At 47.6% G+C, this 27,911-nt stretch overlaps 1 protein-coding gene and 1 pseudogene across 1 annotated transcript in view; one reads left to right on the forward strand and one right to left on the reverse strand.

Annotated features, from left to right (window-relative positions):
• Positions 1–26,460, reverse strand: part of PSMB7 (proteasome 20S subunit beta 7) — a 67,804-nt gene extending 41,344 nt beyond the window's left edge. Inside the window, exons 1-5 of the mRNA XM_051840570.2 lie at positions 26,210–26,460; positions 25,746–25,839; positions 25,262–25,359; positions 23,639–23,779; positions 12,985–13,100 (exon numbers count right to left, since the gene is read on the reverse strand). Of these exons, the coding sequence (XP_051696530.2) occupies positions 12,985–13,100; positions 23,639–23,779; positions 25,262–25,359; positions 25,746–25,839; positions 26,210–26,349 (589 nt within the window). The 5' untranslated portion in view covers positions 26,350–26,460. The remainder of the gene's footprint in view (positions 1–12,984; positions 13,101–23,638; positions 23,780–25,261; positions 25,360–25,745; positions 25,840–26,209) is intronic.
• On the forward strand, positions 19,981–20,961 carry LOC127489335 (uncharacterized protein C14orf119 homolog; annotated as a pseudogene).
• Positions 26,461–27,911: the final 1,451 nt, after the last annotated feature.

Here is a 27,911-nt window from a genome sequence, read left to right on the forward strand (position 1 = left end):
GTGCAAGGCAAGCCAAGCAATCAGACAATCTTGCATCGCTTGCTGAAATCCAGATTTGTCCTTTGTCAGCATAAACAGTTTAATTTGATGTTTTCACTCCTGAGTAAGCACTGAGTATTACATTTAAACCCCTCGTGAGGGGGAAGAGTGCTTCCTTTTCATCAGCAAATGTACCCCAATGCCAGAGTCTACCTTTTATTCCTAATGAATTTTTAAAAATTATTCCATTTAATATGTCTAGAAATATAATTTAAGGCATCCAACATTTCACACATAAACTAATTTCTCAAAAATACAGATTCTTTTCTAAACAAACTATAATATAATGTAGTCAAAGAGGAGTTAAATTTTATTCTAATAATTTAAAACACCACTTGAAGGGAACAGGGATTTTTCTTATAATTCAACTGTAACGTCTCACTGACTTGACAGGTTATAAACACTTTTTCTTAAGAAAAGACTAACAATCAGGTGCATTCAGGCCTAAAATGTGGAAGGTCTGGTTTTATTAGTGCATTTTATAAAATGCCACAAGGTGCAGAGAGAGAAACCCGGTCTCCTTACAGCAGCGGTGTCACCTCACTCGATGTTTACAGAGACAGAGGGTGGAAATTACCCAAAGATCGCCTGTCTTCTTGGCCTCCCTCATGGTCAGGCCCGCCAGGGAGCACTAGCTCTCACTCAGCCATCACCAGCAGAGGACACACAGAGTCCTGCAGCGGGAGCTCCCTCAGAGGCGTCCTTTACTGACAAGAACTTCCCCAAATGCAGGCCAGTCCATCAGCAGGCCTGCTCTGCGTTTTCAGTCCCTCAGAAGTCTTAAGGATGAAAAAATGATTTTACTAATTGTAAAAGCAAACCTAGTTTTAATCCTAAGTAAAGGTTCCTCCTGACCAATAAGATATCCTTTCTTGGGGCCAGCACTGTGGTGTAGCGGGTAAAGCCGCCGCCTGCAGTGCTGGCAACCCATATGGGCGCCAGTTCAAGTCCCAGCTGCTCCACTTCTGATCCAGCTCTCCGTTATGGCCTGGAAAAGCAGTAGAAGATGGCCCAAGTCCTTGGGCCCCTGCACCCGCATGGGAGACTGGGAGAAGCTCCTGGCTCTTGGCTTCAAATCGGTGCAGCTCTGGCCACTGTGGCCATCTGGGGAGTGAACTAGCGGATAGAAGACCTCTCTCTCCTTCTCTCTCTCTGTGTAACTCTGACTTTCAAATAAATAAATAAATCTTTAAAATATATATCTTTTCTTTAAAAAAAAAAAAGTGCAGGTACATATAGTTTCTCATTTAACTCTTCTGTGAACTAGATGCTATAATCTCCATTTTACAGATGTACAAACTCTAAGATCAGAGAGGTGAAAAAACCTATCCCAAGTCACACAGCTAGCAAGAGGAGAGTGGGAACCCAAACCCAATCTGGCTGACAGTAAATTCCTAGGACAAGGAACCACACAGTGAAAAGTCTTCTAATGCAGAAAATGACTTTTCCCCTAACTGACCAGTAAGAAAGTAGAAGACCAAGCACTAGGTTATGAGAGCATAAAAGAATTTTTCATCGGCAGGGCCAGTTCTGGACCAATTCTGAAACGAGAGCATACAAAGATGGACTAGTTAACCCCACTTTCTCGCAAGTGGGGTTTACGGCAAAGAACTGTTTCACTGAACCAGCATGAAAAGTGCCCCTGGCAAGGAGTTTTATGTGGTTGTAGGCCCATCAAGAACTGAATTCAAATCAGAAAAGATGTCACGGTGAAGAAAGCATCACAGCAGAAAAAGGAGGACTGACACCCTACACATTAACTCAACATTGCACCCTTACCTACAAGAGATTTTTTAAAATATAGAACCAAGAACAAAGTCCACTCTAATCAGAATGGATTAAGAACTGGCAAGGGCTGAGTATATTACACTCCGTGAAACAGTAAAGTTTAGAAATAAATATTTTTTCATTTCCTAACATAACGGCACCATCTATTGGCTTAGTACCACCTTAGCAGCAACCAAGAAGCAAAATGCATAATTCAGTTTTCGTGGGTTTTTGGTTCCCAGTTGTTTTATTCCTGGCATTCCAAAGTGGCATAAATTTTAAGATACAAAATCCATGCATTGCACATTTTAAATCTAAAAAGTATCTTACTTATATTAATCAAAGCAGGAAAAAGAGCCAGAGAAATCTTAGTACACAGAACTGAGAGAATGTGTTGGCACTAAAATTATCAAAACACCATGCACCAAACAGCTACTAAATGCTACACACAAAGATCTTTACATATGGTATCTCACTGCATCCTCACACAGTTCCCCAGGACAGTTCTTTTAGTCACCTTTTATTTTTTATTTTTATTCTTTTTAGTTGTTTGAGAGGCAGAGTCAGAGGGAGTAGGGAGCTTCCATTCCTTGGTTCACTTCCCAAATGCCTGAAACACCAGGAGCCAGGAACTCCATCCAGGTCTCCCATGTGGATGGCAGAAACCCAACTACTTGAGCCATCACTGCTGTCTCCCAGAGTATGCATAGCAGGAAACAGGAGGCAGGAGCCAGAGCCAGGTCAAACCCAGGACCTGCAATGTGGAACACAGGTATTTTACCCCTAGGCCAACTGCCACCTTGATCACCAGTTTGCAGAAGCAATCAGTGCTCACAAGAGCTAATGAATGCTGGACTTAAGGCTAACAGCTCACCTGTTTGAGTGCAAAGCATCTTTTCACCAAGTCACATTGCCTCAAAAACCTACACCACATACACACAAAAAAGCACAGTGATGTCCACGGCATGTTCAGAAACAACACGACATTTTAATATTCCAAAAGCTCTGTGACCTTCTCAAGTCAAAAACCCCATCAGCTTCAATTCAGAAATGAGGGATTTGGTGTTCCAAGAGGTTAGGTGACTCAGCTCTGCTCAGGGAGAGCTGCCACCGAAGCAAGGCCTTCCATCTCTTTGCCAGGATTGTAAGTTGCAGAAAAGCCTGTTCTAGTGGCCACTGGCTATGTGGGTAAAGCTTCCACCAAAACAAGGTTTCCCAGGCCAGCAGTTTCTCCCTGGTCCACAGGGAGACAGTTGTCACTACAATCCAGTACCAGTGGAGACACGTGCTTCTGGGACCTCACACACACACTCACACAGCCCAGGCGAGTGCAGGAAAAAGAAGTTCCTACAACACTACATCAATGAAGGTCACGCATACACATCCTCAGAGAAGTCACTGATGAAGGCCTACGAACCACACACAGCTGCTGCTAAATCCACATCTGAGTTAAGAGCTGAAAATGAATATGGAACAAACATTCGCCATCTTGAGACACACTAATTCGATCCAGCCCAGGGTAACTCTCTATCAAGTCATGTGGAGATAAGAAAACGTGTACACAAAGACTGCACTTCAGTGTAAAAACACAGAGAAGGGAGCAGATTTGACTCCCTACTGAAGCTCTCTCCATTCCAACTTAATTCTATGGCTCTTTTGCCTATGAGGGAAACATCCGGTATGATTACCACTCAGTCCTGCATCTTTTTAACCACTCTGGGGCGCTGTAAACTGGGACTTAGTAGGTACATTCCAGTAATTAGGAAATTGCATAACCAGTTTATCTGGAGACAGAATTTCACCTGATGGTCCTGGCAATGACCCCAAGGCTTCCCTAATGGTGCATACCAATGTTTATGCCTTAAGTTAGTATTCCTAAATTGTCCAAGGGCCTCATTTCCAAGAATGTCATGCCTGAAATTTTATTCATGTTCATTCTCTATGTGGATAAGCACGCAAAAATAAAAATTTATACACCTTGCCAATGCTGCTACAAGGAACACTGCCAAACTAATAGCAAAAGATGGTCCCCAAGCTTCTCCTGACACAACTTCAGCTTGCCTAATAAAGAAAAGCTGGCAAATTCAAAGAATGAGCTAATTAATCTGAGAATTAGAAGAACTCACATTTTGTCTATTAAAAAAATGGCTAAAACCCTCTCCCTTTCTTAATAAAGAGAGAAAAGTATCTTATCCAGCTTTCAACGATCATTCTAATCGAACACCAGCAGGCTCTTCCAATTTTTTTTTTTTTTTTTTTTTGGACAGGCAGAGTGGACAGTGAGAGAGAGAGAGAGAGACAGAGAGAAAGGTCTTCCTTTGCCGTTGGTTCACCCTCCAATGGCCGCCACGGCCGGCGCGCTGAGGCCAGCGCACCACACTGATCCAAAGGCAGGAGCCAGGTGCTTCTCCTGGTTTCCCATGGGGTGCAGGGCCCAAGCACTTGGGCCATCCTCCACTGCACTCCCTGGCCACAGCAGAGAGCTGGCCTGGAAGAGGGGCAACCGGGACAGAATCCGGCGCTCCGACCGGGACTAGAACCTGGTGTGCCAGCACCACAAGTTGGAGGATTAGCCTACTGAGCTGCGGCACCGGCCCAAATTACTCTTAAAAAGCAAGGAAATGAAACCTAAGGGGTGCTTTTTTTTTTGGAAATGGATCAAATCACAGTTGGCCTAGACCACACACCACTGGTGCCACACATCACTCACAGCAATACCATAGCCAAGAAGGAAGTCACAGCTGGGGATTCTACCCCAACTTGGGCTCTTCCTTGCTATGTGACGCTGGCAAGCAGCCTCTGTGAGCCTCAGTTTCCTCATCTGTAAGAAGGGATGACAGGGCCAGCTCATAGCGCTGCGAAGATGAAATCAGCAAGCGTCTCTCCACAGTGTTGGTGCTGCAGCTGGATGAAGGCTGCCCTCGTTACGGTCAACAGAATGTCCAGAAAAGTCTGAGGACAGAAGCTGTCCCAGGGCCACAACACAAGGGCTCAATATATCCATCTCCCAAGTACTCTCAGGAAGATCAGTGCTCACAGAGGAGGCTCCTGGGCAGAGCGAGCTGTGCCAACATGTTACAGACGAGCAAGACGAGACAGGTGTCTTCAACTCAATGGAAATCAAGAGTAGCCTTCAGGCACCTGGCTGGTCGCCAGTGCAGGCCCATAGGTAGATGAAATTTAGACACCCTTGTCTCACAGATAATTTGTAGCTTCCAGCTCTTACTGTCAAATAATTCAAGGAAAAACAAAACAAAACAAAAGGTTAATTGCAGACTTTTCCTTTCACTTCTCAAAATTAAAAAACTCATAACTCCACTAAAACATGAGACTTCAAATGAAATATTCATTTTCTCACTTAAGCTACACCCGTGGAGTGCTGGCTCCCTGTGCAAGCAGTCCTACGGGAGGGCTTGCAATTCTGTCTAGTCTGTGGTCTCTATGCAGCTCAGAAGAAATAACACGAATTACAACAAAATTCACCAAATTTTGGCAATTCTGGGGTTCTCTCACAGTATCTCTAATTCCCCCCACCCTCAAAGGGAATGAAGGAAAGGGAGAGAAGGGGAGAAAAGGAAGGAAAGGAGAAAAGACAAAGCAACAGCAATTGGAACCAGATTAGAAAGAAAGGCACAGCTACTGCCACAGGGAACAATGGCTACAAAACCTGAGAGCGCCAGAGACAAAGCCCAGGGCAGTGCAAACTGCATTCTGCAGCCTCTGTACATTGCACCTTTTCACAATGGTCTCAAATTGGAAAGAAATAAGAAAATAAAAACCACATTGTCTCGGGAGTATTAGAATTGTGGGTAATTTTTTTAAATGTTCCTTTGATACCATAAAGCTGTTTCAGTAAATACTGTTTTTAACATGCAGGATAGAAAATCTATGCATAAAGCAGTCAAAAATACAAAAGGCAAATAAACGCCCTTTGGAAATTTACCTAAATATTTTTAGTTTTGGAAGCAAGGCCTAATAACTTAATGAATTCACATCTGTAATATGATAAAATCATAGCAGCTGTGTTGTCCCGAGCTTGCTTGAGATGGAAGACAAGGATTCGAATCCCAGCTTTGCTACTGACGGGCTGCGTGAGAACAAGTAAGTTGTTCAATCTTCCTAAGCTTCAGTTTCTCATCAATAAAATAGCAACAGCGGCATCCCTTCTGAATGTTCACTGAAAACAACGTGACAGCACCCAGCAGATTCTCCAGCATAGACTCCATAAATATGCTTTAAATTTAAAATAATTCTAAACTTCAACAAAGGGGTGGCGACACACAGACAATGCTTCATGCTACCCCTTACATCAAAACTGGGGCCACACAAAGGAATACAACGTAAACCTCCTCCTTTCCAGCAGTACTGTAAACTCTCAGTTTACAAGCTGAGGTTTCTAACACGAAGTTTCAGATATTCTTTGGAACAAAAAGTTAAGGGAATCAAAGTATTCAAATATATCAAATATTCAGAGTCACATAGGACTCTGTGAGGCTCTGGGAGTACGAGACTCCACTCTGAGAACTCAAAATGTGGGCAAGGGTAGGAGGCACGAGGGCTGGGGAAAGTGTAGTTTAGCCAAGGCCAAAGGGAGGGACTCGCTCGCCCAGCCTGGGGCAGCGAGGGTGAATGGGCTCTGGGATAGATTAGGGTGACAGGAGGAACATTCTAGGCAGTATTCTGAGAGAAGGCCGTCTGGCAGCCAGAGTATGAAAGTGACTCAGGGCAGGGGTGAAGTATGCTGCCACAGAGGACCAGGGTACAAGTGGAAAAACAGCAAGGGGTCTAGAGGCCCCGTGGGAAGAGAGACGGCCTCAGGGGGAGGAGTTACTACAACACGCAGCGAGAAGCCAACAAAGGACTGGCAGCAAGGAACAGAGGAGAACTGGTGCCAGACCCCAGGGATCTGGCCTAAGGGCTGACTGGTTTCTGAGAGCTCTGAAATGACTGCGGCCACTTCTGCTGCCACTGGAGCCATCCAGCATTTCTGGAAGGATGCAGTCTCACTCCTTCCTCCAGACTCCCTCATGCCAACGCTCCCTACAGCTGTGGCACTGTGCAAACAAGCAAGGCTAATTCCATCATTCCCTGGCCCAGAAGCATTCACTGGGAACCTCTAGGATAAAATCAGAGCAATTCAACTTGCAAAATCCGGACCCTCAATGGCCTTGGTGTTCAGCCTGGCCTCTGCACCCCACTCTGCTCATCTTCATCCCTCCAGTCTCTGCTTCTGCTGCACTCCCTGCATGGAACCCCTCTCCCACCCAAGCCACTTCTCAGGCCTCACTCATCCAGCAAACTCTGGCCTTTCAGTTCCTGACCACCGAAGAGCCTTTCCTGGAGGACAGGGTGACATGCCTAATTACCACTCACTCAGCAGGTCTCAGCTTAGTGTTACTTCTTCCTATTTTTCACCCATTGAACTGGCAAAAACACCCAGCAGTTGGTGACATGGTAAAAGAAAGGCATCCTCAGGAGTGCAAACTAGTGTGATCCTTTTGGTGGGCAATTTGGCAACAGCTCTCAGAAGGTAAAACGCACTCTGTCCCTGTCACTTTTCTGCGCTGCCCAGAGGCTGCACTTCCTGACTGGGAAACCCCAGGACTACATGAGTGGGCTTAATCAATCAGAAGCACCCACACTTCCCTACAGGGAGTCCTCTGGCAGGCAAAGGGAAAAGAACTGCAGGGCGACCTGGATCCCAGCTGCACCAGCAGTGTAGACTAAAGTTCCTGTAACTCACCTGCCATGGCCTGTTCTGAGGCGTGAATTGTTTTACTCATTCATTCACTCACTTTTGAGACAGAAAGAGACAGACAAGCACGAGTTCCCACCTGCAGCTTCACTCTCCGAACGCCTGCAACAGCCAGGGCTGGGCCAGAACAAAGACAAGAGTTGAGAACTCAATCTGCCTCTCGCACACAAGAGGCAGTGACCCCGGGACTTGAGCCATCACCTGCTGACTCCTAAGATCTCCAATGGCTAGAAGCTGCCATCAATCTCCAGCCCAAAGCCTCCCCAGGCGGTGGGGACTAGGGAGGAGAGGCACTGCCAAAGACCTGCTGATCACTCTATTTGGTGTGGAGTCATTGACTCCTCACATCAGTCTTCCCGTGTTTCTCCCAGATCTTGGTTTTGAGAAACATAGCAGGCTTTTCATACCAGGCTTTTGTGTTTATTGTCTTGTCTGAGGCACGTTAAAGTTTTTTTTTTTTTCCGTTTTTTTTTTTTTAAGTTGTACTCACCCTATTTCAAGTTATTTTTGTTGCTGTCAAATGTGTATATGGCATGTATGCTTCTTTTTAACCTTTTCTAACATATATCTTTTTTTTTAAGAAACTTGGAAGGTAAATTCCTTCTTGATATTTTTTTCTTTAGCATTTTTTTATCACTGGAACCAAAGGGGAAAAAGTGATTTCTCTTTGCATTGGTTGTATCTGTATGTCACATATAAGACACCTTATTAAAAAAAAAAAAAAAAAATAGGGGCCCGCACCATGGCTCAATTGGTTAATCCTCCGCCTACAGCGCCAGCATCCCATATGGGTGCCAGGTTCTAGCCCCAGTTGCTCCTCTTCCAGTCCAGCTCTCTGCTGTGGCCCGGGAAGGCAGTGGAGGATGGCCCAAGTGCTTGGGCACCTGCACCCGCATGGGAGACCAGCAGGAAGCACCAGGCTGCTGGCTTCAGATCAGCGTAGCTCCGGCCATAGCGGCCATTTGGGGGGGGGGGGTGAACCAATGGAAGGAAGACCTTTCTTTCCATCTCTTTCTCTCACTGTCTAACTCTATCTGTCAAATAAAATAATAATAATAATAATAATAATAATAATACACTCCAGTATGGGATGCAGGCGTCCCAACAGGGTTCTGTAACTCCAGCACAACACCTGCCCTTGGAGCATGACTGCTGACACCATTCTTGCCAAGCCCAGTGCCTGCCCTCCCAGCTATGTTGTGAGCCACTCACTGTCCTTTATGAATCATCCAGCAATTCTACTGCTTGCAACAGAGAATTGTGACCAACATATGTATACATCCTAATCCAGAAATTCTACTAGAAATTTATCTAGATACAGCATGTACTTATATGAGCAGACCAGGACAAATTTGTTTCAAAAATCTGAAACCCAAAATATCTATCAATAGAACAGGTCAGTAAATCAAGGTACAGTCATATTAGGCAATTCTATATAGCTACTATTATAGATGATACAGCTCTACAGATGCTGACACAAAAGCTCCTTCAAAACAGATGAATAAAATGGAAAGTTGACAGACAACTGACAGAGACAGGTATCTATGAGGTGTATCATAAAACATTTCCTTAGAAAAAATAAACACAAACAACTCTAAACAGTGATTATTTTGGAGACGAGATATGAAACAGACTTATTTTTCAGAAAGTATTCTGTTCACTTGGATGTTCTGACATATTCATGAGTTACTCTGATTAGAAAGGTGTTAACTTGCTCATAAAGGACTTCCCAAACTCCACTCACCCCTTCCTGTAACTGTCTCCTAGGACTGTTCTTCCCCCAGGACATTTAGCACAAAACGTCCTTTTAGATTAATGTGCATTTACCTTTTTAATGCCTGACTCCCCTAGGAGGCTATAAACTCTGAGGCAGGCACTGCACTCACCACAACTGCACCAGCAGTGTAGACTAAAGTACCTGTAACTCACCTGCCATGGCCTGTTCCGAGGTATGAATTGTTTTTTGTTAATCATCCATTCATTCACTTATGAGGCAGAAAGAGACAGACAAGCAGGAGTTCCCACCTGCAGCTTAGTGATGCTAACAAAGTAAAGGATCTGACTCTCCTCCTAACACAACTCAAGTGAAGTGAAGCTCTTCCTGAATCCCCTCCACTGAGAAGTGCCCTTCGGTCCCCTGGACCCCACTGCCCTTGTCAGTGCACACATCTGTCTCCTCGACTAGACTACAAGTGTCTTAAAGTCAAAGACCCCATATTTATCTCTACCTGAACTACCCATTAGAGTGACTAGACAGGGAAAGCAAGCCATGGGTAGCTGACAAATGAACAAACATATTAAGTAATAACTTAATCATGTATTAATCAGATCCTGCTGATGTCTCATTTTCTTATTGTGGTCTTTTAGGATAGCAAAATCAGAATAGGTGAAGTAGTTTCTAAACCAGGGGTGCGGAACCTTTTTTCTGCCAAAGGACCAGTAGGATATTTGTAACGTTATTCACAGGTCATACAAAATTATCAATTTAAAAATTAGCCTGCTATGGATTTAGTTAATTTCAAGTCTCACGGTTGCCTTGGCAGTGCCAGACCAAATGATTTCATGGGCTTTGCACACCCTGCAGGCTGGACATTCCCTGCCCGATAAAACAGAGACACCCTATAAACTCAGGGCTAGGGATCACCTACCCTGAACTCAAACCATACCAAGAGAGCCCTGAGATCTGCTGGCCAGGACAAAGCACAAAGTGGGGTTGCAGAACTGGGTTAAACAGACACAAATCTGCTTCATTACTTACACACTTTCCTCAGTTCACTAATATGCTCATGACAGGTTGCTACAGTTCAGATGCAACAGAAACCAGTTCAGTGTTCCCATTTTAACATGAAGTGCTTTCTAACCATGCTAAATTTCCTGAACTTGGTGAGTTTTACTAGGGTGATATTTAGGAGAGCATCTCAAAGGACTCACAGATGGAGGATTATGCTGTTCATTTATTTTTTTTAAAGATTTATTTAATTTATTTGAAAGAGTTACAGAGAGAGGCAGAGCCAGAGAGAGAGGTCTTCCATCTGATGGTTCACTCCCCAAATAACTGCACCGGCCAGAGTTGAGCTGACCCGAAGCAAGGAGCCAGGAGCTTCTTTCGGGTCTCCCATGTGGATACAGGGGCTCAAGGACTTGGGCCATCTTCTACTGCCTTTCCAGGCCATAGCAGAGAGCTGGATCAGAAGTGGAGCAGCCGGGACTCAACCAGCACCCATATGGGATGCCAACGATGCAGGCCAGGGCTTTTAACCCGCTTTGCAACAGTGCCAGCTCCTCCATTTACTTTTTTTTTTTTTTTTGGACAGGCAGAGTTAGAGAGAGAGAGATAAAGAGAAAGGTCTTCCTTTCCATTGGTTCACCCCCCAAATGGCCGCTACGGCTGGTGCTGCGCTGATCCGAAGCCAGGAGCCAGGTACTTCCTCCTGGTCTCCCATGCAGGTGCAGGGCCCAAGCACTTGGGCCATCCTCCACTGCCTTCCTGGGCCACAGCAGAGAGCTGGCCTGGAAGAGGAGCAACCAGGACAGAATCTGGCACCCCAACCGGAACTAGAACCCAGGGTGCCGGCGCCGCAGGCGGAGGATTAGCCTAGTGAGCCACGGCGCCGGCCCCCTCCATTTACTTTTAAATGACTCCACAAAATACTAATCTGTATGTGCAAGGTAGATCTAATTAAAATGTTAACTAATAAAAATAAAGTAAATCAAAGTAAATAATATTTGAGAGGCTGGCACTGTGGCATAGCCGTTAAAGCTGCCACCTGCAGTGCTGGCATCCCATATGGGTGCCAGTTCGAGTCCCAGTTGCTCCACTTCTGATCCAGCTCTCTGCCATGGCCTGGGAGGACAGCCGAGGATGGTCTAAGACCTTGGGCCCCTGCACCCACATGGGAGACCAGAAGAAGTTCCTGGCTTCGGATAGGCTGTTGCAGCCATCTGGGGAACGAACCAGCAGATGGAAGACGTCTCTCTCTGCCTTGGCCTCTCTGTAACTCTGCCTTTCAAATCAGTAAAAAAAAAATAAATAAAAAATAAAAAATAAAAAATAAAAAAAACCTTTAAAAAGAACTATTCGTTCGTTGTACATAACTGATACTTTTCTACAAGCCTGAAATTTTTCAAATTAAAAACTATACAATGAAAGTAAGGTTATCTCATCTTTACCACTGTTTAAAGTTATCAAATGAGGAGCAATAACAATAGTACTTTGATGGAGATAAAAAATACACTTGAATAAAGCAATCCAGAACAATTCTAAAATTATTCTAAGTATCTTCATTTTAAAATAATTACAAAGGATCATCCATATGGTGTCTGGGGGTCAATCATTCTCCCCAACAAATAGGGAACATCTGCTGCATAAAAACCCTGTCAGAGTCTAGACAACACAATGGAGAAGCAAAGTCTCCAACTGGCAATTCCCAGATTATCCAAGGCAGCAGCTTTCTCAGCTGCAGAGCCAAGACACCACAACTAAAAATGTAGTAAGTAAACAACAGCTGGAAAACCACCCCCGTCACACCCCATCTACTTGAGTTTATGACCTATACAGTCTGACTCAGAAAATTAACGTATACGTTACAACCTGAAAATCCCCAGGTTGCTAAATGTAACTCTGTCACTTAAAATAATTTCTAACACACAAATGTGAAAGGCTCATTTGAAAAAGACGAGCTACTCATTATAGGCCAGGCAGGCGCAAGTGCCTTCCAATGACCTGGAGTGGCAGGTACCACTGGTAACACTTTACAGGGGGAAAACGCAGGTTCCGAGAGGAAACAAACACCTAAGAGCTTTCAGAGGTTTAGCAGTCACGGGAGGCCCGGGTTATTCTAGTTTGACAAAGAAAACTCGGCATATAGCAGGAATGTTCCAAGGTGAAGCCTCTACCTGCCCGGAAGGCTCCCCCCTCAGACCCCACCTTCTTGGTGATAGCTACCCCAGCCATTCCATTTCCCACCACAAGCCCCACCCACTCCATCCCCTTTCCACCATTATCCAAGTCCCCTTCTCCAACAGGTTATCTTTTTAACGTTCTTTCTGCTTTCAGATAACCATAAATTCACACAAAGATAAACAAGTGAAAAAGTTCCCCCCGAAGTGTATTCTCGTGTAACTGGAGTACAACAGTACCAGCAGGACCTTTCTCACCAAGTATTTAACAGGTTCTACACACTGTATTCTTTATTTACAGCTGTTCTTCAGCCTATCCACCTCCACTAAAATAATACACTTCCAGCAGGCAGGAATCTCACCTACATTTTTTCACGCTATATCCCATGCACGCAGCCAGTGTCTGTTGAAGACTCAAAGCACTACACTGCCCCACCTCCTCTCACATGAAACACACCAGCTCTTCCAGAAACCACCTTGGTAAGTAAGAGAGCTCTGAGGTGTCAGGGAAACATCACACTCACCCATGGTGACGTAAGGCAACTTATCAGTAGATCCATGAGGATAGATGCTGTAGAGATGAGGTCCAGTGACATCTACTCCTCCTAAAACCAGGGCTGCACCAATGTAACCTTGATACCTGTGATCAGAGAACATACAAGAAAAAGACACATGAGTCTACAGAACACTCCTACAAACAATCCAAAAATGCAGGCTCAGACAACACTGTTGCATTTTTTAATGTTTTGAGGGAACACAAGGAGGAAGAGAACATTAGCTGAACATCTAGTATCAGCCAAAATAAACTGTAAATTGCATGAGGCACTCCAACACATCCGCTGCTCAGCTTCCCAGCCCCCTTTAAAACAGGGCACTGCTGGTCCCGTTTAGAGAGGAAACCAACCCAGAGACAGGATGTGCTCAACAAGGGTCTCCAGGCCAAGTCTGGCACACCCTTCCCTTCTCACTTCTGTGGGCAGATGAGCTCCCTTCAAAGCTAACACTGCAGCATGGCCGAGCTTAGCCTGACCTAACAACTATCCCCACCACCAACTCAACAGGAAAACAGCTTGTGTGGAAACAGCTTTGCCTTTGAATACATCCACCAAATGATCATCACAGATACAAGCTCATGCTGAGTAGAAGAGAAAGCTTGGGGCCGGCACTGTGGCATAGCAGCTAAGGCCACCGTCTGCTGTGCCAGCATCCCATATGGGCGCCAGTTCAAGTCCCAGCTGCTCTACTTCTGATCCAGCTCTCTGCTATGGCCTGGGAAAGCAGAAGATGGCTCAAGACCTTGGGCCCCTTTACTAAGTGAGAGACTTAGAAGAAGCTCCTGCCTCCTGGCTTCAGATTGGTGCAGCTCTGGCCATCGCAGCCAACTGAGGAGTGAACCAGCGGATGGAAGACCTCTCTCTGTCTGCTTCTCCTTCTAACTCTTTCAAATAAATAAATAATTAATAAAAAAAAAAAGGAGGGGGGAGCATTGCATCATTCAGAGAAGTGAAAAATAACTCCCTGGCAGCCTATAAAAGCCACTGCTACTGCCCACAGGACAAAGCTGCACTCCCTCAGGAACATCAACAATACATTTCCCACCTCATCCTGCTTCTGTTTAACTTACACATATTTTTCTTCTGGCCCCTTAACCTGGCTGTTTTTCCATTTCTATAGATTCCCTTCCCTGTATCTGGTTCCATTTTTGACCACTAGAATTACTATGCCAGGTAAACATGTAGGATTTGAAGTTCTCCACCGTGAGCCTTTAGCTCTTTGGGGAGAAAACAGAAACTAACACGTATGTGCTAGATTTGCCAGATAATATCATCAGTGATGCTCAGGCAAAGGACCAAAGCCCTAACTTTAGACTGAGACAGCAACACATCAGGAAGCATTCCCAGCAAACACAATGGCCAAGTTCAGCATTTCCCTTGTCCCTTGACTGTCAAATTGTTCTAAGTATTTCAGAGAGAACCTCCCGCTAGTAAATGGAAAATTCAAGAACAGGAAAGGACTTTAGAAGCAGGCTAAAGGCTCAGGGGCAAGAACTGCCACCTGAGCCAGCAGCAGGGTCAAGAGCACAGCCCCGTGCTCTGGGAGGGGCAGCCAGAATCACCAGCCCCACGGCCCCACCAGTCCAGTGCCACTTCCTACACCAACTGCCTGTTGAGCACGGTATTTACGGAAACTTAAAAACAATCAGCCAGGGGCCAGCACTGTGGCGTAGCAGGTAAAGCTGTCGCCTGCAGTGTCGGCATCCCATATGGGCGCCAGTTCAAGTCCAGGCTGCTCCACTTCTGATCCAGTTCTGTTATGGCCTGGGAAAGTAGTAGAAGATGGCCCAAGTCCTTGGGCCCCTACACCCACGTGGGAGACCCTGAAGAAGCTCCTGGCTCCTGGCTTCAGATCAGCACAGCTCTGGACACTGTGGCCAACTGGGGAATGACCAGCAGATAAAAGACCTTTCTCTCTCTGCCTCTCCTTCTTTCTCTGTGTAACACTGACTTTCAAATAAATAAATAAATAAAATCAGCCAGTTCTCCTCCAAGTTCACATATAATCTGCTCAATGCCTTTTATAGAATCCAAGAGGTTTTGGCATATTATTGAAATCGTTCACAACCAGTGCAGAAATTCTGCATCTAGGGCCCTATTCCAAGAATATAACCAGACAAATTATACAGAAATAAAAGCCCAAGGATGTTCACTGCAGCACTCTTCATGAGGCTAAAATCTGCAAACAGCAGAGGGAGAAACAGCTAAATAAACTGATACCGTCCTACAACTACACAATCACTAAAAACCCAGGGCGAAGGCTGTGGTGCAGCGAGTTACGCTGCCACCTCCGTTGTTAACACCCCACACTGGAGTGCCAGTCTGAGTCCTGTTTCTGATCCAGCTCCCTGCTGATGTGCCTGGGAAAGCAGCAGCAGATGGCCCATGTGACAGGAGTTCTGGGCTCCTGGCTTAGGCCTGGACCAGCCCTGGCCATTGTGGCCATTTGGGGAACAAACTAGTTGTTGAAAGATCCCTGTCTCTCTGTAGTTCTACATTCCAAGTAAGTAAGTAAATCTTTAAAATATATATGTATATTAATTTTCTCATGCATTACTGATAGGGACACAACTTAGTACAATCTTTCTCAAGGACAGTTTTGGCAAAGTGCTAAATGCATACCTTTGATCAAGGAATTTATTCTAGAATACAGCCTCAGGAATTAATTACACAAGCCCACACATGTTCAATATTTCAAACTATTCCTAGAATACCTTACTAATATCTTAGAAGATGCCTTAAAATGGGAAATTATCATTAATGTTCAGAAACGGGTTAAAGTGTAAAGCGTCTACAGAAGGAAATGCTAAGATATCACCAAAAATTATATTACTGATTAATGGTTCTTTTTAAACATTTATTTATTCATTTGAAAAGCAGAGTTATAGAGAGGTAGAGAGAGAGACAGACAGAGACAGAGAGGTCTTCCAACACTGGTTCACTCCCCACATGGCCACAAAAGCTGGAGCTGCACCAATCCAAAGCCAGGAGCCAGGAGCTTCTTAAGAGTTTTATTGAAAACGGAGCAGCTGGCACTCGAACAAGCGTCCATGTGAGATGCGGGCACTGCAGGCAGCAGCTTTACCCACTTAGTCGCCTCGCCGGCCCCCTGATCAACGGTTCTTACACTTTCCTGGGTCGCAGGCCCTTCACATGAGAACTGTGCACCCCTAGGGGTTAGCACCATGGCACAGTGAATTAAGCTGCCACTTGCGATGCTGGCATCCCACACCAGAGCACCAGTCCAAACACCGGCTCCTCCACTTCCTATTCAGTTGCCTGCTAATGCACTAGAAAGGCAGTGTTAGATGGTGCAAGGGACTGGGTCCCTGTACCCACGGAGCAAACAAGGATGGGGCTCCTGGCTCCTGTCTGCAGCCTGGCCCAGACTGCACTGTTGCCATCATTCAGGGAGTAAAGCAGCAAATAAAGATTCTTTGTCTGACTCTCCCCCTCTCCTTCTGCCTTTCAAATAAATAAACCTTTTAAAAACTAACTATAGACCCCTTCCTCTGTAACAAGGGTATATAACAAAATCTGTTCCTGTGTCAGGAGGCTACAGGTCACTAGAACTCCTCCATGGGCTTGAAAGAAAAGCTCAATTCTTTCATTTTTTTAAAGATTTATTTCTGGGGCCAGAGCTGTGGTGTAGTGGGCTGAGCCTCCACCTGCAGTGCCATGGAGCTAGTTCGTGTCCCAGCTGCTCCTCTTCTGATCCGGCTCTCTGCTACAGCCTAGGAAAGCAGTAGAAGGTGGCCCAAGTGCTGAGGCCCCTGTACCCGCATGGGAGACTAGAAGAAGCTCCTGGCTCCTGGCTTCAGATCGGCACAGCTCTGAAAGGAAGACCTTTCACTCTGTTTCTCCCTCTGTCTGTAGCTCTACTTCTCAAATAAATAAATAAAATCTTAAAAAATAATAAAGATTTATTTACCTGAAAGGCAGAGTTACAGAGAAAGACAAAGACAGAGAGAGAAAGGTCTTCCATCCACTGGTTGACTCCCCAAATGGCCACAACAGCTGAAGCTAGGCCAATCTGAAGCCAGGAGTCAAGAACTTCTTCTAAGTCTTCTATGTGGGTGCAGGGTCCCTGGGCCATCTTCCACTGCCTTCCCAAGAGCATTAGCAGGGAGCTCAATAGTAAGTAGAGGGGCCAGTGCTGTGGCGTAGGGGGTAAGGCCACCACCTGCAGTGCTGGCATCTCATGTGGGCACCAGTTTGAGTCCCGGCTGCTCCACTTCCATCCCAGCTCTCTGCTATGGCCTGGGAAAGCAGTAGAAGATGGCCCAAGTCCTTGGGCCCCCACACCTGCATGGGAGACCCGGAAGAAGCTCCTGGCTCCAAGCTTTGGATCGGCTCAGCTCTGGCCACTGTGGCCATCTGGGGAGTGAACCAGCGGATAGAAGATCTCTCTCTCTCTCTGCCTCTCCTTCTCTCCCTGTGTAATTCTGACTTTCAAATAAATAAATAAATCTTAAAAAAAAAGTAAGTGGAACAGCCAGTCCCAAACAGGGACTCATATGGAATGCCAGTGCCATAGGCAGCGGCTTTACCCACTACTCCACAGCACCGGGCCCCTAGCCCTTGATTCTGAACTCTTGTACTGACAGGAACAAAATGCACAATGCACTATCATTTGACCAGGGCAAGCTATAAAACAGCACAAATGGTAGCATTCCAATCTTGTAAATGCACAAATAAAAAAATACGGGGACAGCATTAAAAGTCTACAGCATCAATCAGTTTCAATGATTTTCAAGCTGTGTATTAGGCACTGTGATAAACCACTTTTCTTTATCCCATTCCTCCACAAAGTCACAGAGAAACTATTACCCTTTTTTTTTAACCAAAAAAGCAACTGTAGTTAAGAAAGATGACTGAGGGCGGGTGCCACAGCTCACTAGGCTAATCCTCCGCCGTGCGGTGCCGCACACCGGGTTCTAGTCCCAGTCGGAGCGCCGGATTCTGTCCTGGTTGCCCCTCTTCCAGGCCAGCTCTCTGCTTTGGCCCGGGAAGGCAGTGGAGGATGGCCCAAGTGCTTGGGCCCTGCACCCCATGGGAGACCAGGAGAAGTACCTGGCTCCTGCCATCGGATCAGCGCGGTGCGCCGGCCGCAGCGGTCATTGGAGGGTGAACCAATGGCAAAAGGAAGACCTTTCTCTCTGTCTCTCTCTCACTGTCCACTCTGCCTGTCAAAAAAAAAAAAAAAAAAAAAAAAGAAAGAAAGAAAGATGAGTGAACCACCCAAAGCCACACAGCTGTCAGTGCTGTAGATGGGACTTGAATCAAATCCTCACCTCTCTTTCCTTATACTACTCTGATTCATGTTATATAACTCACCTAAAATGTCAGCAGACATAATAAATAACTACAACTATTCTGGTTTAAATTTTTAAATGTTCCTCTCAAAACAAATAAAATTTAACTTACAAATTAAGCTAAACTAAAAATGAATAAACTTGGAAAAAATAGAATTTAGAACTTCTAAAACATTCCAAAGTCATTAACAGAAACATATGACTATTTTGCTAAAAGTTTTAAACATTGGAAGCAATCTTGAAAAACTGTATTCTATTTGCAATTATCCAAATTTAAAAACTGCTTACTACGTAATGCACCAAACAGGCCACCAGGGGGAGCTTTATATTTGAAATTAAAATGCACAACTTAAGAAATTTTTTTTTATGATTTATTTATTTACTTGAGAGACAGAGTTACAGACAAAGGAAGGGACAGGGAGAGAGAAAAAGACAGAGAGGTCTACAATCCACTGGTTCATTCCCGAAATGACCACAATGGCTGGAGCTGGGCCAATCCAAAGCCAGAAGCCAGGAGCTTCTGGGTCTCCCACTTTGGTGCAGGGGCCCAAGGTCTTGGGCCATCTTCTATTGCTTTCCCAGGCCATAGCAGAGAGGTGGATTGGAAGTGGATAAAACGGGACTCGAACCAGCACCCATATGGGATGCCAGCACTGCAGGAGGCAGCTTTACCTGCTGTGCCACAGCACTGGCCCCTTTCAGAAATCTCAAAAGGTGTGCTTTGGCTGGCGCCACAGCTCACTAGGCTAATCCTCCACCTGCGGCGCTGGCACACCGGGTTCTAGTCCTGGTCAGGGCGCCGGATTCTGTCCCAGTTGCCCCTCTTCCCGGTTGCCCCTCTTCCAGGCCAGCTCTCTGCTGTGGCCAGGGAGTTCAGTAAAGGATGGCCCAAGTGCTTGGGCCCTGCACCCACATGGGAGACCAGGAGAAGCACCTGGCTCCTGGCTTCAGATCAGTGCGGTGCAGCGGCCATTGGAGGGTGAACCAACGGCAAAAGGAAGACCTTTCTCTCTGTCTCTCTCCCTCTCACTGTCCACTCTGCCTGTCAAAAAAAACAAAAACAAAAACACACAGTGTGGAAGCCAGTGCTGTGGCATAGCTGGGAAAGCCACTACCTGCAATGCAGACGTCCCATATGGGCACCAGTTCGAGCCCCAGGGGCCCACTTCTGATCCATCTCCTTGCTGCTAGGAAAGCAGCAGCAGATGGCCCAAGTCCTTAGACCTCTGCACCCACATGGAAGGCCTGGAAGAAGCTCCTGGCTTCAGTCTGGCCCAGCCTCGGAGGCTGCTGCAGCCATCTGGGGAGTGAACCAGTAGATGGAAGCTCTCTATCCCTCCCTACCTCCCTGTAACACTGCCTTAATAAATAAATCTATTAAAATACCTTCTGTGTGGGATGCCTGCATCCCCTATCACAGTGCCTGCTCCACTCCCAACTCCAGTTTCCTGCTAATGCATACTCTGGGAGGCAGTAGGTGGTGGATCAAGCAGCTAGATCACCACCACCCATCACCACCATATAGATCTGGTCTGAGTTCCTGGCTTCCAGAAATTTGGGGGGTGAACCAGTGGATGGGAAGTCAGTCTGTCTCCCAGTCTCCCCCCTCTCTTTTCCCCTTCCAATTTATTTGTTTTTTTTTTTTTTGTTTTTTGTTTTTTTTTTTGTTTTTTTGTTTTTTTTTTTTGACAGGCAGAGTGGACAGTGAGAGAGAGAGACAGAGAGAAAGGTCTTCCTTTGCCGTTGGTTCACCCTCCAATGGCCGCCGCGGCTGGCGCGCTGCGGCCGGCGCACCGCGCTGATCCGATGGCAGGAGCCAGGAGCCAGGTGCTTTTCCTGGTCTCCCATGGGGTGCAGGGCCCAAGCACCTGGGCCATCCTCCACTGCACTCCCTGGCCACAGCAGAGAGCTGGCCTGGAAGAGGGGCAACCGGGACAGAATCCGGCGCCCCGACCGGGACTAGAACCCGGTGTGCCGGCGCCGCTAGGCGGAGGATTAGCCAAGTGAGCCGCAGCACCGGCCCTCCCCTTCCAATTTATAATACCACCACTTTCCTTTGCTTTCTATTCATGTTCTCCATTAATTCTCACAATAACCCCTAGGGACAAGTATCCTGAGATCCATTCCATATATCAAGAAAGAGGGGATTTAGGTTTTCAGGAAACATGGAAGCCGCAGCAGTAGCCAGCGTCTAGGGACTCGTGTGACAATGTCCGGGGACCCTTTGAGAGGAAAGGGAGGATGCCACTATCCTCCCCTTCTCCCTTGCCCTCAGTCCCAGATGGCATCACTGGCTCTTCCCCTCCCCCAGTGCCTCACTTCACTTCCCAGGAGAGGAAGTGTACTCTTCACTGGTCTGCCAGCTGGTCAGCTCCCCAGCGTGCACGTTTCCTGTGGGACCTCGCAGCGAAGGCAGTGCCAGGAAAATCACAGCCACTGCTCGATGGTCTGGAGCAGCTCGGGGCAAACCACCCCCTGGTGTCTTTGAGCGCCAGCTGCATCTTCGGGATCAGTGGTTCCAAGGAGGGGCTGAGGGGGAATGCAATGGATCTACAGGCAGCTGCAGGTCGGCGAGCCAGACTTCGTGGCAAAGTTCTACCAAGCAATGGCTGCTACCGTTGGAAAGGACTGATGAGCATCCAGATCAAAGACGACCACAGCTAATGGGGGCCGGGGCTATGACTCCACAGTGAGAATTCAAGTTCATCACTTAAAGGTCTGGGGGTGGTAACCCCATGAGCTGAATGCACCTTTCTGACCAGCACAGGCCTGCTTATTTCAACACGGACACGGCAGCCTGGACTCTGAGTGTAACTGCATCCATCTAAGCAAATCCAGATCATGTCTGTCTCATGCTTAGCTTCCTTCCAAGAGATGTCAAACCCTTAAGAATTTGATGGCTTCTTTTGCAACAATAACCGAAAGGAATCTATGTGTTACAACTCAAAGCCTACTGCTGCCCTTGGGAACGGGCTAAAACCTGCCTTCCCCAGACAGAGGAGACAATGATACGAGGTCACTCAAGTATTTCTATGGTCCAGCTGGATTCAGACGGCTCGTTTTACCACCCTTACCAGACTAGCATAACTGTGTGACATCCTAACCACTAGCTTTCTCAGTGAAGACTTAATAAAATTATGGACAAATCAACAGAGGGAGACAATTACTCCCTCCTCTCCACTGTGTGTAGTTGCATCCAAATACTAATGACCTTTGTCTAAAGCACAGATGATATCCTCAGAGCTGGCAGTAGGTGTTCCTATTCTGTAAGTCTGCCATACAACAATGTGAAGACTGACACTCTCTAAAAGTAAACAGTTTATTTTTTGTACCAAAATAAAAAGTGGATCTTCACATCCATAAAAAAAAGAAAAAGAAAATAAATAAATAAATAAAGGAAGAATTTGTCAAATGCAAAGCAGGTCCCAAAAGGAGATGCCAGTAGTGCAACCCAAAACTAAACACGCAGGCTACTTCCACTGTAATACTGTCTATATACTGTATGTATACTATATATATGTGTGTGTGTGTGTGTGTGTGGCAGAGACTATAATACTGTCTCTCTCACAAGGCACAAATGAGAAAATGGTCTTCAAATGTGAAAATATCCCCGAGTCTTATATAACCATTATGCAACGACAGGACTAAATGAAAAAGAGAGAGAAACCTACTAACATCAACTGTCTGTGGGAGTCAGCAGAGAATAAGGCAAGCTACTATACCTCTTACAGCCGCGATTTGCTCATTTATAAACAGAAGTGGATACTAGTCCTCCTCGCAAAGTTAAAAGGATAAAACTGGATCACGCATAAAGCACTTGAGCACAGGGCCAAAGCAAGTATGTAATAAAGGTTGGTTACCATTAATATCATATCCACTTACAGCTACCTACAAGTATCACTTTTCATTCCTTATTATTTTGCCCCTAAAAGAGAGAGAAAAGCCAATCATCTGGAGGCAGAAGCTATAGCATAGTGAGTAAAGCCACCGCCTGCAGTGCCAGCATCCCATATGGTTGCCAATTCAAGTCCCGGCTACTCCACTTCCAATTCAGCTCCCTGCTGATAGCCTGGGAAACAGTGGAAGATGGCCCAAGTGCTTGGGCCCCTGCACCCACGTGGGAGACCTGGAAGAAGCTCTTGGCTCCTGGCTTCAGATTGGACCAGCTCTGGCCATTGTGGCCATTTGGGGAGTGAAGCAGTGGATAGAAAACCTCTCTCTCGCTCTCCCTCTCTCTGCCTCTGCCTCTCAAATAAATTTAAAAAAAAAAAAAAATCATTTGGGTTTGTGTTGGGGAAGGGTGAGAGCTCAGAAGACAAACTCAAAGGTTCCTTCATTCCTATTTTCTTACTATGAACAAAAGTTTCTCTTTTCCATTAATGTCTCTGTGCTTCACAAAATAATTGGTCACATGTAATTCTTATATTGAAGAAAATTAAGCCCCCAAAATTCAAAAGCACTATCAAACACCTTATGATATTAACGGGCTGGCATCGTGGTTTAGTCAGTTAAACCACCCTTGTGGCAGGTGCCACAGCTCACTAGACTAATTCTCTGCCTGTGGCGCCGGCACCCCAGGTTCTAGTCCCGGTCGGGGTGCCGCATTCTGTCCCGGTTGCTCCTCTTCCAGTCCAGTTTTCTGCTGTGGCCAGGGAGTGCAGTGGAGGATGGCCCAAGTGCTTGGGCCCTGCACCCGCATGGGAGACCAGGAGGAAGCACCTGGCTCCTGGCTTCAGATCGGCACAGTGCATCGGCCGTAGTGGCCATTTGGGGGGGTGAACCAACGGAAGGAAGACCTTTCTCTGTCTCTCTCTCTGTCTAACTCTGCCTGTCAAAAATAAATAAACCGTCCTTGTGACACTGGCATCCTCTATCAGCGTGGTGGTTTGAGTCCCAGCCACTCCGCTGTGATCCAGCTTTCTGGTAATGCAACTGAGAAGGCAATGGATGAGGGCCCAATTGTTTGGGCCCCTGTCACCGCTATAGGAGACCGGGATGGAATTCCTGACTTCTGCCTTTGTCCTTGCCCAGCAGCCATTTGGGGACTGAATCAGAAGACAGAAAATCTATCTTTCTCTCTACCTCCCCCTAAACTCTCCATTGCTCTGCCTTCCAAATTTAAAAAAAAAAAAAAAAAAAAAAAAAAAAACCACTTATGAAATTACAACAGATTTTAATAACGATTGATTTTTGGAATAAAACGCTTACTTCTGAATACTTTTTCCCTAGCGTCCAGGCTTTCCTTGGCTGAAAATCTAACGAATCTAACAGATGAAAAGATGCCCGGATGTCCTCCTGCGGAGCCTCACCTGAAAAGCATTTGCTTCAGCATCCGATTGGCCGTCACAACTCTGGGAAGGCGGCCAGTGGACAGGGAGTGGAGCTCCAAGTTGGAAGAGATGAGCTGAGTTGTCATGTCCGTGTCTGCAGCTGTCCCAGCACCACAACAACTGAAAAACACGATGAAAACCGTCACTGACGTTCAATTACCGGAGGGCTCAACTGCAGCAGTGCTTCCAGGACAACTTCCACAAAGTTCAGGTACACAGGGAGATGTCTGGGGTACGTCTGCACTGTAACTGCTCTAACCAATCTCAGAGAGGAAGTGGAGAATGCACATCTAATCACATGCAAATATATTCTCTGTGGCCTAGAGGAACACTTCCATCTACTGGTTTCTGTGCCTCTAACAGTGCTTTGCATTTTGCCAATCCTACAAACGCATACAAGTTACATAAAAGAATGTAACATGTTAGACATCTTGCAATTTAACATCTGCCAAGTGTTTACTACCGGGTACCAGTCTTACAAGCAGCACTGGCAATGAAGAAAACAGCACAGTCTGGGGCTGGATTTCAAAGCCGAGTCGGGGAGACACAGGCAGGCAGAGACTGATACACCACACATGACATCACATCAGCCCAGTTACAACATGCCATGGAAAGAAAAGGTCTCCAGGAGCTGGCCTGCACTTGCTAGCAGAGAGGCAGGAAGGGTGCTTCTAAGCAGAGAGGGGGACACCAGCAGTGAAAGAGCGGGGAGACGAGGGGAGCGAGACGGGAACACAGACAGTCCCAGTGTAACTGCAGCGCGGCGCGCGGGCAGCTGACGAGGCCCAAAGGCAAGCTCCTCCTGAGGCTCTGTGAGGCCTTCAGTCCCACACTACAAAATTCTGATTGATCCTGACGTACTGAGGAAATGTGAGGTCTCTCAAAAAGTTTTTCTAGAGAAAAGAGACATAATCAGGTATAAGTTTTACTAAAACCCAGTGCGGCAGAAGTGTGAATAAGACCCCTGGAAAACAGACCAAAGGCAAAGAAGCGGACGACCTGACCACCGCGATGGCCCAGCTGGGAGAGAAGCTGCTGCGCCAAGGCTCGGAGGCGGCAAGAGGAGGGAATGGGGGCAAGAGGCATGACGCGCGCCGGTGCTGTGGCCCGGCCGGTCAGCTGCCACCTGCAACACCACCACCCAAATGGCCGCTGACCCGAGTCCCGGCTGCTCCATTTCTGATCCAGGTCCCCACGAATAGAATACGCCTGGGAAAGCAGAGAACCATGGCCCAAGTGCTTGGGCCCCCGCACCCACACGGGAAACTCAGATGCAGTTCCAGGCTCCTGGCTTTGCCCTGGCCCGGCCCTGACCACTGTGGGCATTTGAGGACTGAACCAGTGGATGGAGATATCTCTCTCTCTCTAACTCTGCCTTTCAAATAAACCTTAAGAGAGAGACAGAGACACAGACACCGGGGAGGCAGATGACAGAGGCTGCAGCGAGGAGAGCCATGAGAACTAGCTTGGGCAGCAGGTGGCCAGAAACGCCAGTGAAGGGAGAGAAGACACGGGCTGAGGAACAGGTTCTGCAGAAAACCACGGGCAGTTCCATGCTACGGCCGACATGCTGCAAAGACTACTCAGACCAGCAATACTTACTAAATATTAGGAGATATGAAGTGTATTTTTGAGCAGTTCTTGTCAGCAACCACCATCCCTTCGGTGGCCCTTGTGTCTGCTCCAAGAACTATGCCATCCTATCACAAAGGGAAAGGCGTGTTAACAGTCTGACAAACGGAAACCACAGCTCTCTATTCAGTGTCTGTCAAACCCTGCTCCCCCGATCCCAGCCTCCCAGCCAGGATCCCTACCCTAAACACCCGACCACGCTTCCCGAACTCAAAAAAGCCTGCTCTACTGGCTGCGGAGCAGGTGCTGAGAACACGCACTCCCGCTTTCAAATCACAGCACTCCTCCGGAAGAACAGACGCATGGAGACGCGGAAGTATTTCCATCGGCCCCCTCCGCGGGAAACCCGCCGCCCTTCCAGACTGACCCCGGGAGCTGGCGGAGCGCGGCGGCCCGATGCCCGGTGCCCGGCCGCCAGCTCCCGCCCTGCCGCCCCTTTTCTGTCCCGGCTCACCTTGTACACCACGCCCGCGATGGTCGTGCCGGTTTTCCGGGCCTTTGGAAGCTTGTACCCCTTCTTTGCGAAGTCGGCTTCCAAGACAGCATTCCTGAGAGCAAACGAGAGCACAGAGCGTCGCGGACGGGCACCGCGCCGCAAGCACGCGCAAGGCTCCCACCCCCGGCGCTACCGTCTCGTTTCCCTACACGGAGAGCCCGACAGAGGGGCCGCGACTCGCCTAAGGCGACGAAGCGGGACGATGTCCAGGCGAGCTGGGAGGGTGGAAAGGCAGACCCAGCCTCTCCGGAGAAACCCAAGCGCAGGCCCCGATTCCCCTGAGTCACACGGGCCAGGCCGCAGGCCGCCGGCCTCGCCATTCACTCCTCTCTCAGACTTCCCGCATCGGGTCGCGGCCCAGCTCCGACCCCGGCACCGCACGGCCACTCCCGCCCCGAACATAGTCCCGCACATGGCCGCACCTGCGACAGTTTTCAAAAGAGAAGCCTCCAACCGGTGGCTCATACACCGACACAGCCGCCATCTTCCCAAGAAAGTACTTCCGGGCCGGGGGCGGGAGCACAGGAAAAGAGAGCAGCACTTCCGGCGCCGCCGGCGCCATAAAACCAAAGGGGCGGGGCAAAGGCCCTACTGGAACGATAGATCTTCCAGTTGCAGGTTCCTAGAGCGGTCAGGCGCGCCTTTGCGCATATCGCCCCAAGTGGTCAGGAGGAGAAACTGCCTCCAACAGCAAGAACAGGACTTGTCCAAGGTAGGGGCATCAGCGACCAGGTCTCGAGTGGTCGGAACAGAGCTTTCACTCAGCTCGGAAACAGACACAGCCGAGTCCCAGGCACAGCCTCACCGTCTCCTTGCACCCAACAAGTCCTTCCCACTCTCTGAATCCGCTTCCTCCACTAACAAATGGGGATCATGCTTACCTCAAAGGCTGCTGTGAAAACCCAATGAGCACACTCATCACATACCAGTCATCATGGAGGTGAAAGCGACAACCACAATGACACGCTACTTCCCACCCAGTAGGAAGGCTACAGTCAAAAATGCAGAAGACCCCAAGTGTCGGTGGGAATTGGAGTCCTCGTGGGAGCCTGGGGGGATATGTCTGCTCCGAAAATCCATGTGGAGTCCCCCGAAAAGCGCCAGCCTCGTGGATGGGTACCGAGCGGACTGAACACCTGCTCGCCAGCTCAACGCGCATGGGCACAGCGGCCTGATTGACCACAGCCAAATATGGAAACAACCGGCAGGCCCAGCAGCTGATGAGTGGCCAAACGGGACATGACATGCTCGTGCAGTGAGGTGTTACTTAGCCATCAAAGTGGACAAGACCCAGATACATGCTGCAACAGAAAGGCGCCCTGGAGACGTCAGGCCAAGGGAAGGAAGCAGCACACAAGGCCGTGTGTTGCGTGACTGCATTTGTAAGTGTGTTGAATCGGCAAACACATCGACATGGACCGATCAGCGGTTCGCTAGGAGCTGGGGCAGGGGAGAGGTAAGTGTTTCACAGGTACAGAGTTTTGGGGGTTATTTCCTGGAATTTGACCGTGGTAATTATTGCACAACATGATAAATATATAAAAAACCATTGCTTGCATGCTTTAAAATGGTTAAAATGATGAATTTTATGTGAAAACTATCTCAGTCTTAAAAAGGTACTGAAGTATTGAACATCGCTCAGGGAAAACACCCATCCTGGCACGTAGCATACTTCCCAGAAGTAGCTGTCACTGTCTGCATTTCATCCTGCCAACAACCCTAAGAGGTCGCTCTGGAATTCATCTCATTGTATGAAGGAATCGAAGCAGCTTGCACAAGGTAGCCTACTCCCTCGACAAGTACCTGAGCCCCTGCTGTGTCAGGCATGGTTCCGGATGGGAATGAACCAATGAATGAGTGAATGGCACCCCAAGTGCCTAGAGCCATGCCTTCCCAACGCTGCGTTCGATAACCAGCTGTCATGGTCGGATCCCCCTTCTCCATTTTCTGGGTCCTGTCTGTGCAATGAAGTCCCCACCCCCAGGACCTCATCGTGTGACCTGGCCGCAGATGGGCTCTTGTCAGAGGCCACCAAGGCACAAAGTAGCGGTGAGGGTGGGGGGCCCAGCCCGGCTCCACGGTGTCCCTCGAAAAAGGGGCCGTTGGAGACAGACACAAGGAGCC

This window comes from Oryctolagus cuniculus, chromosome 1, assembly GCF_964237555.1.
Source record: "Oryctolagus cuniculus chromosome 1, mOryCun1.1, whole genome shotgun sequence".
Lineage (NCBI taxonomy): Eukaryota > Metazoa > Chordata > Mammalia > Lagomorpha > Leporidae > Oryctolagus > Oryctolagus cuniculus.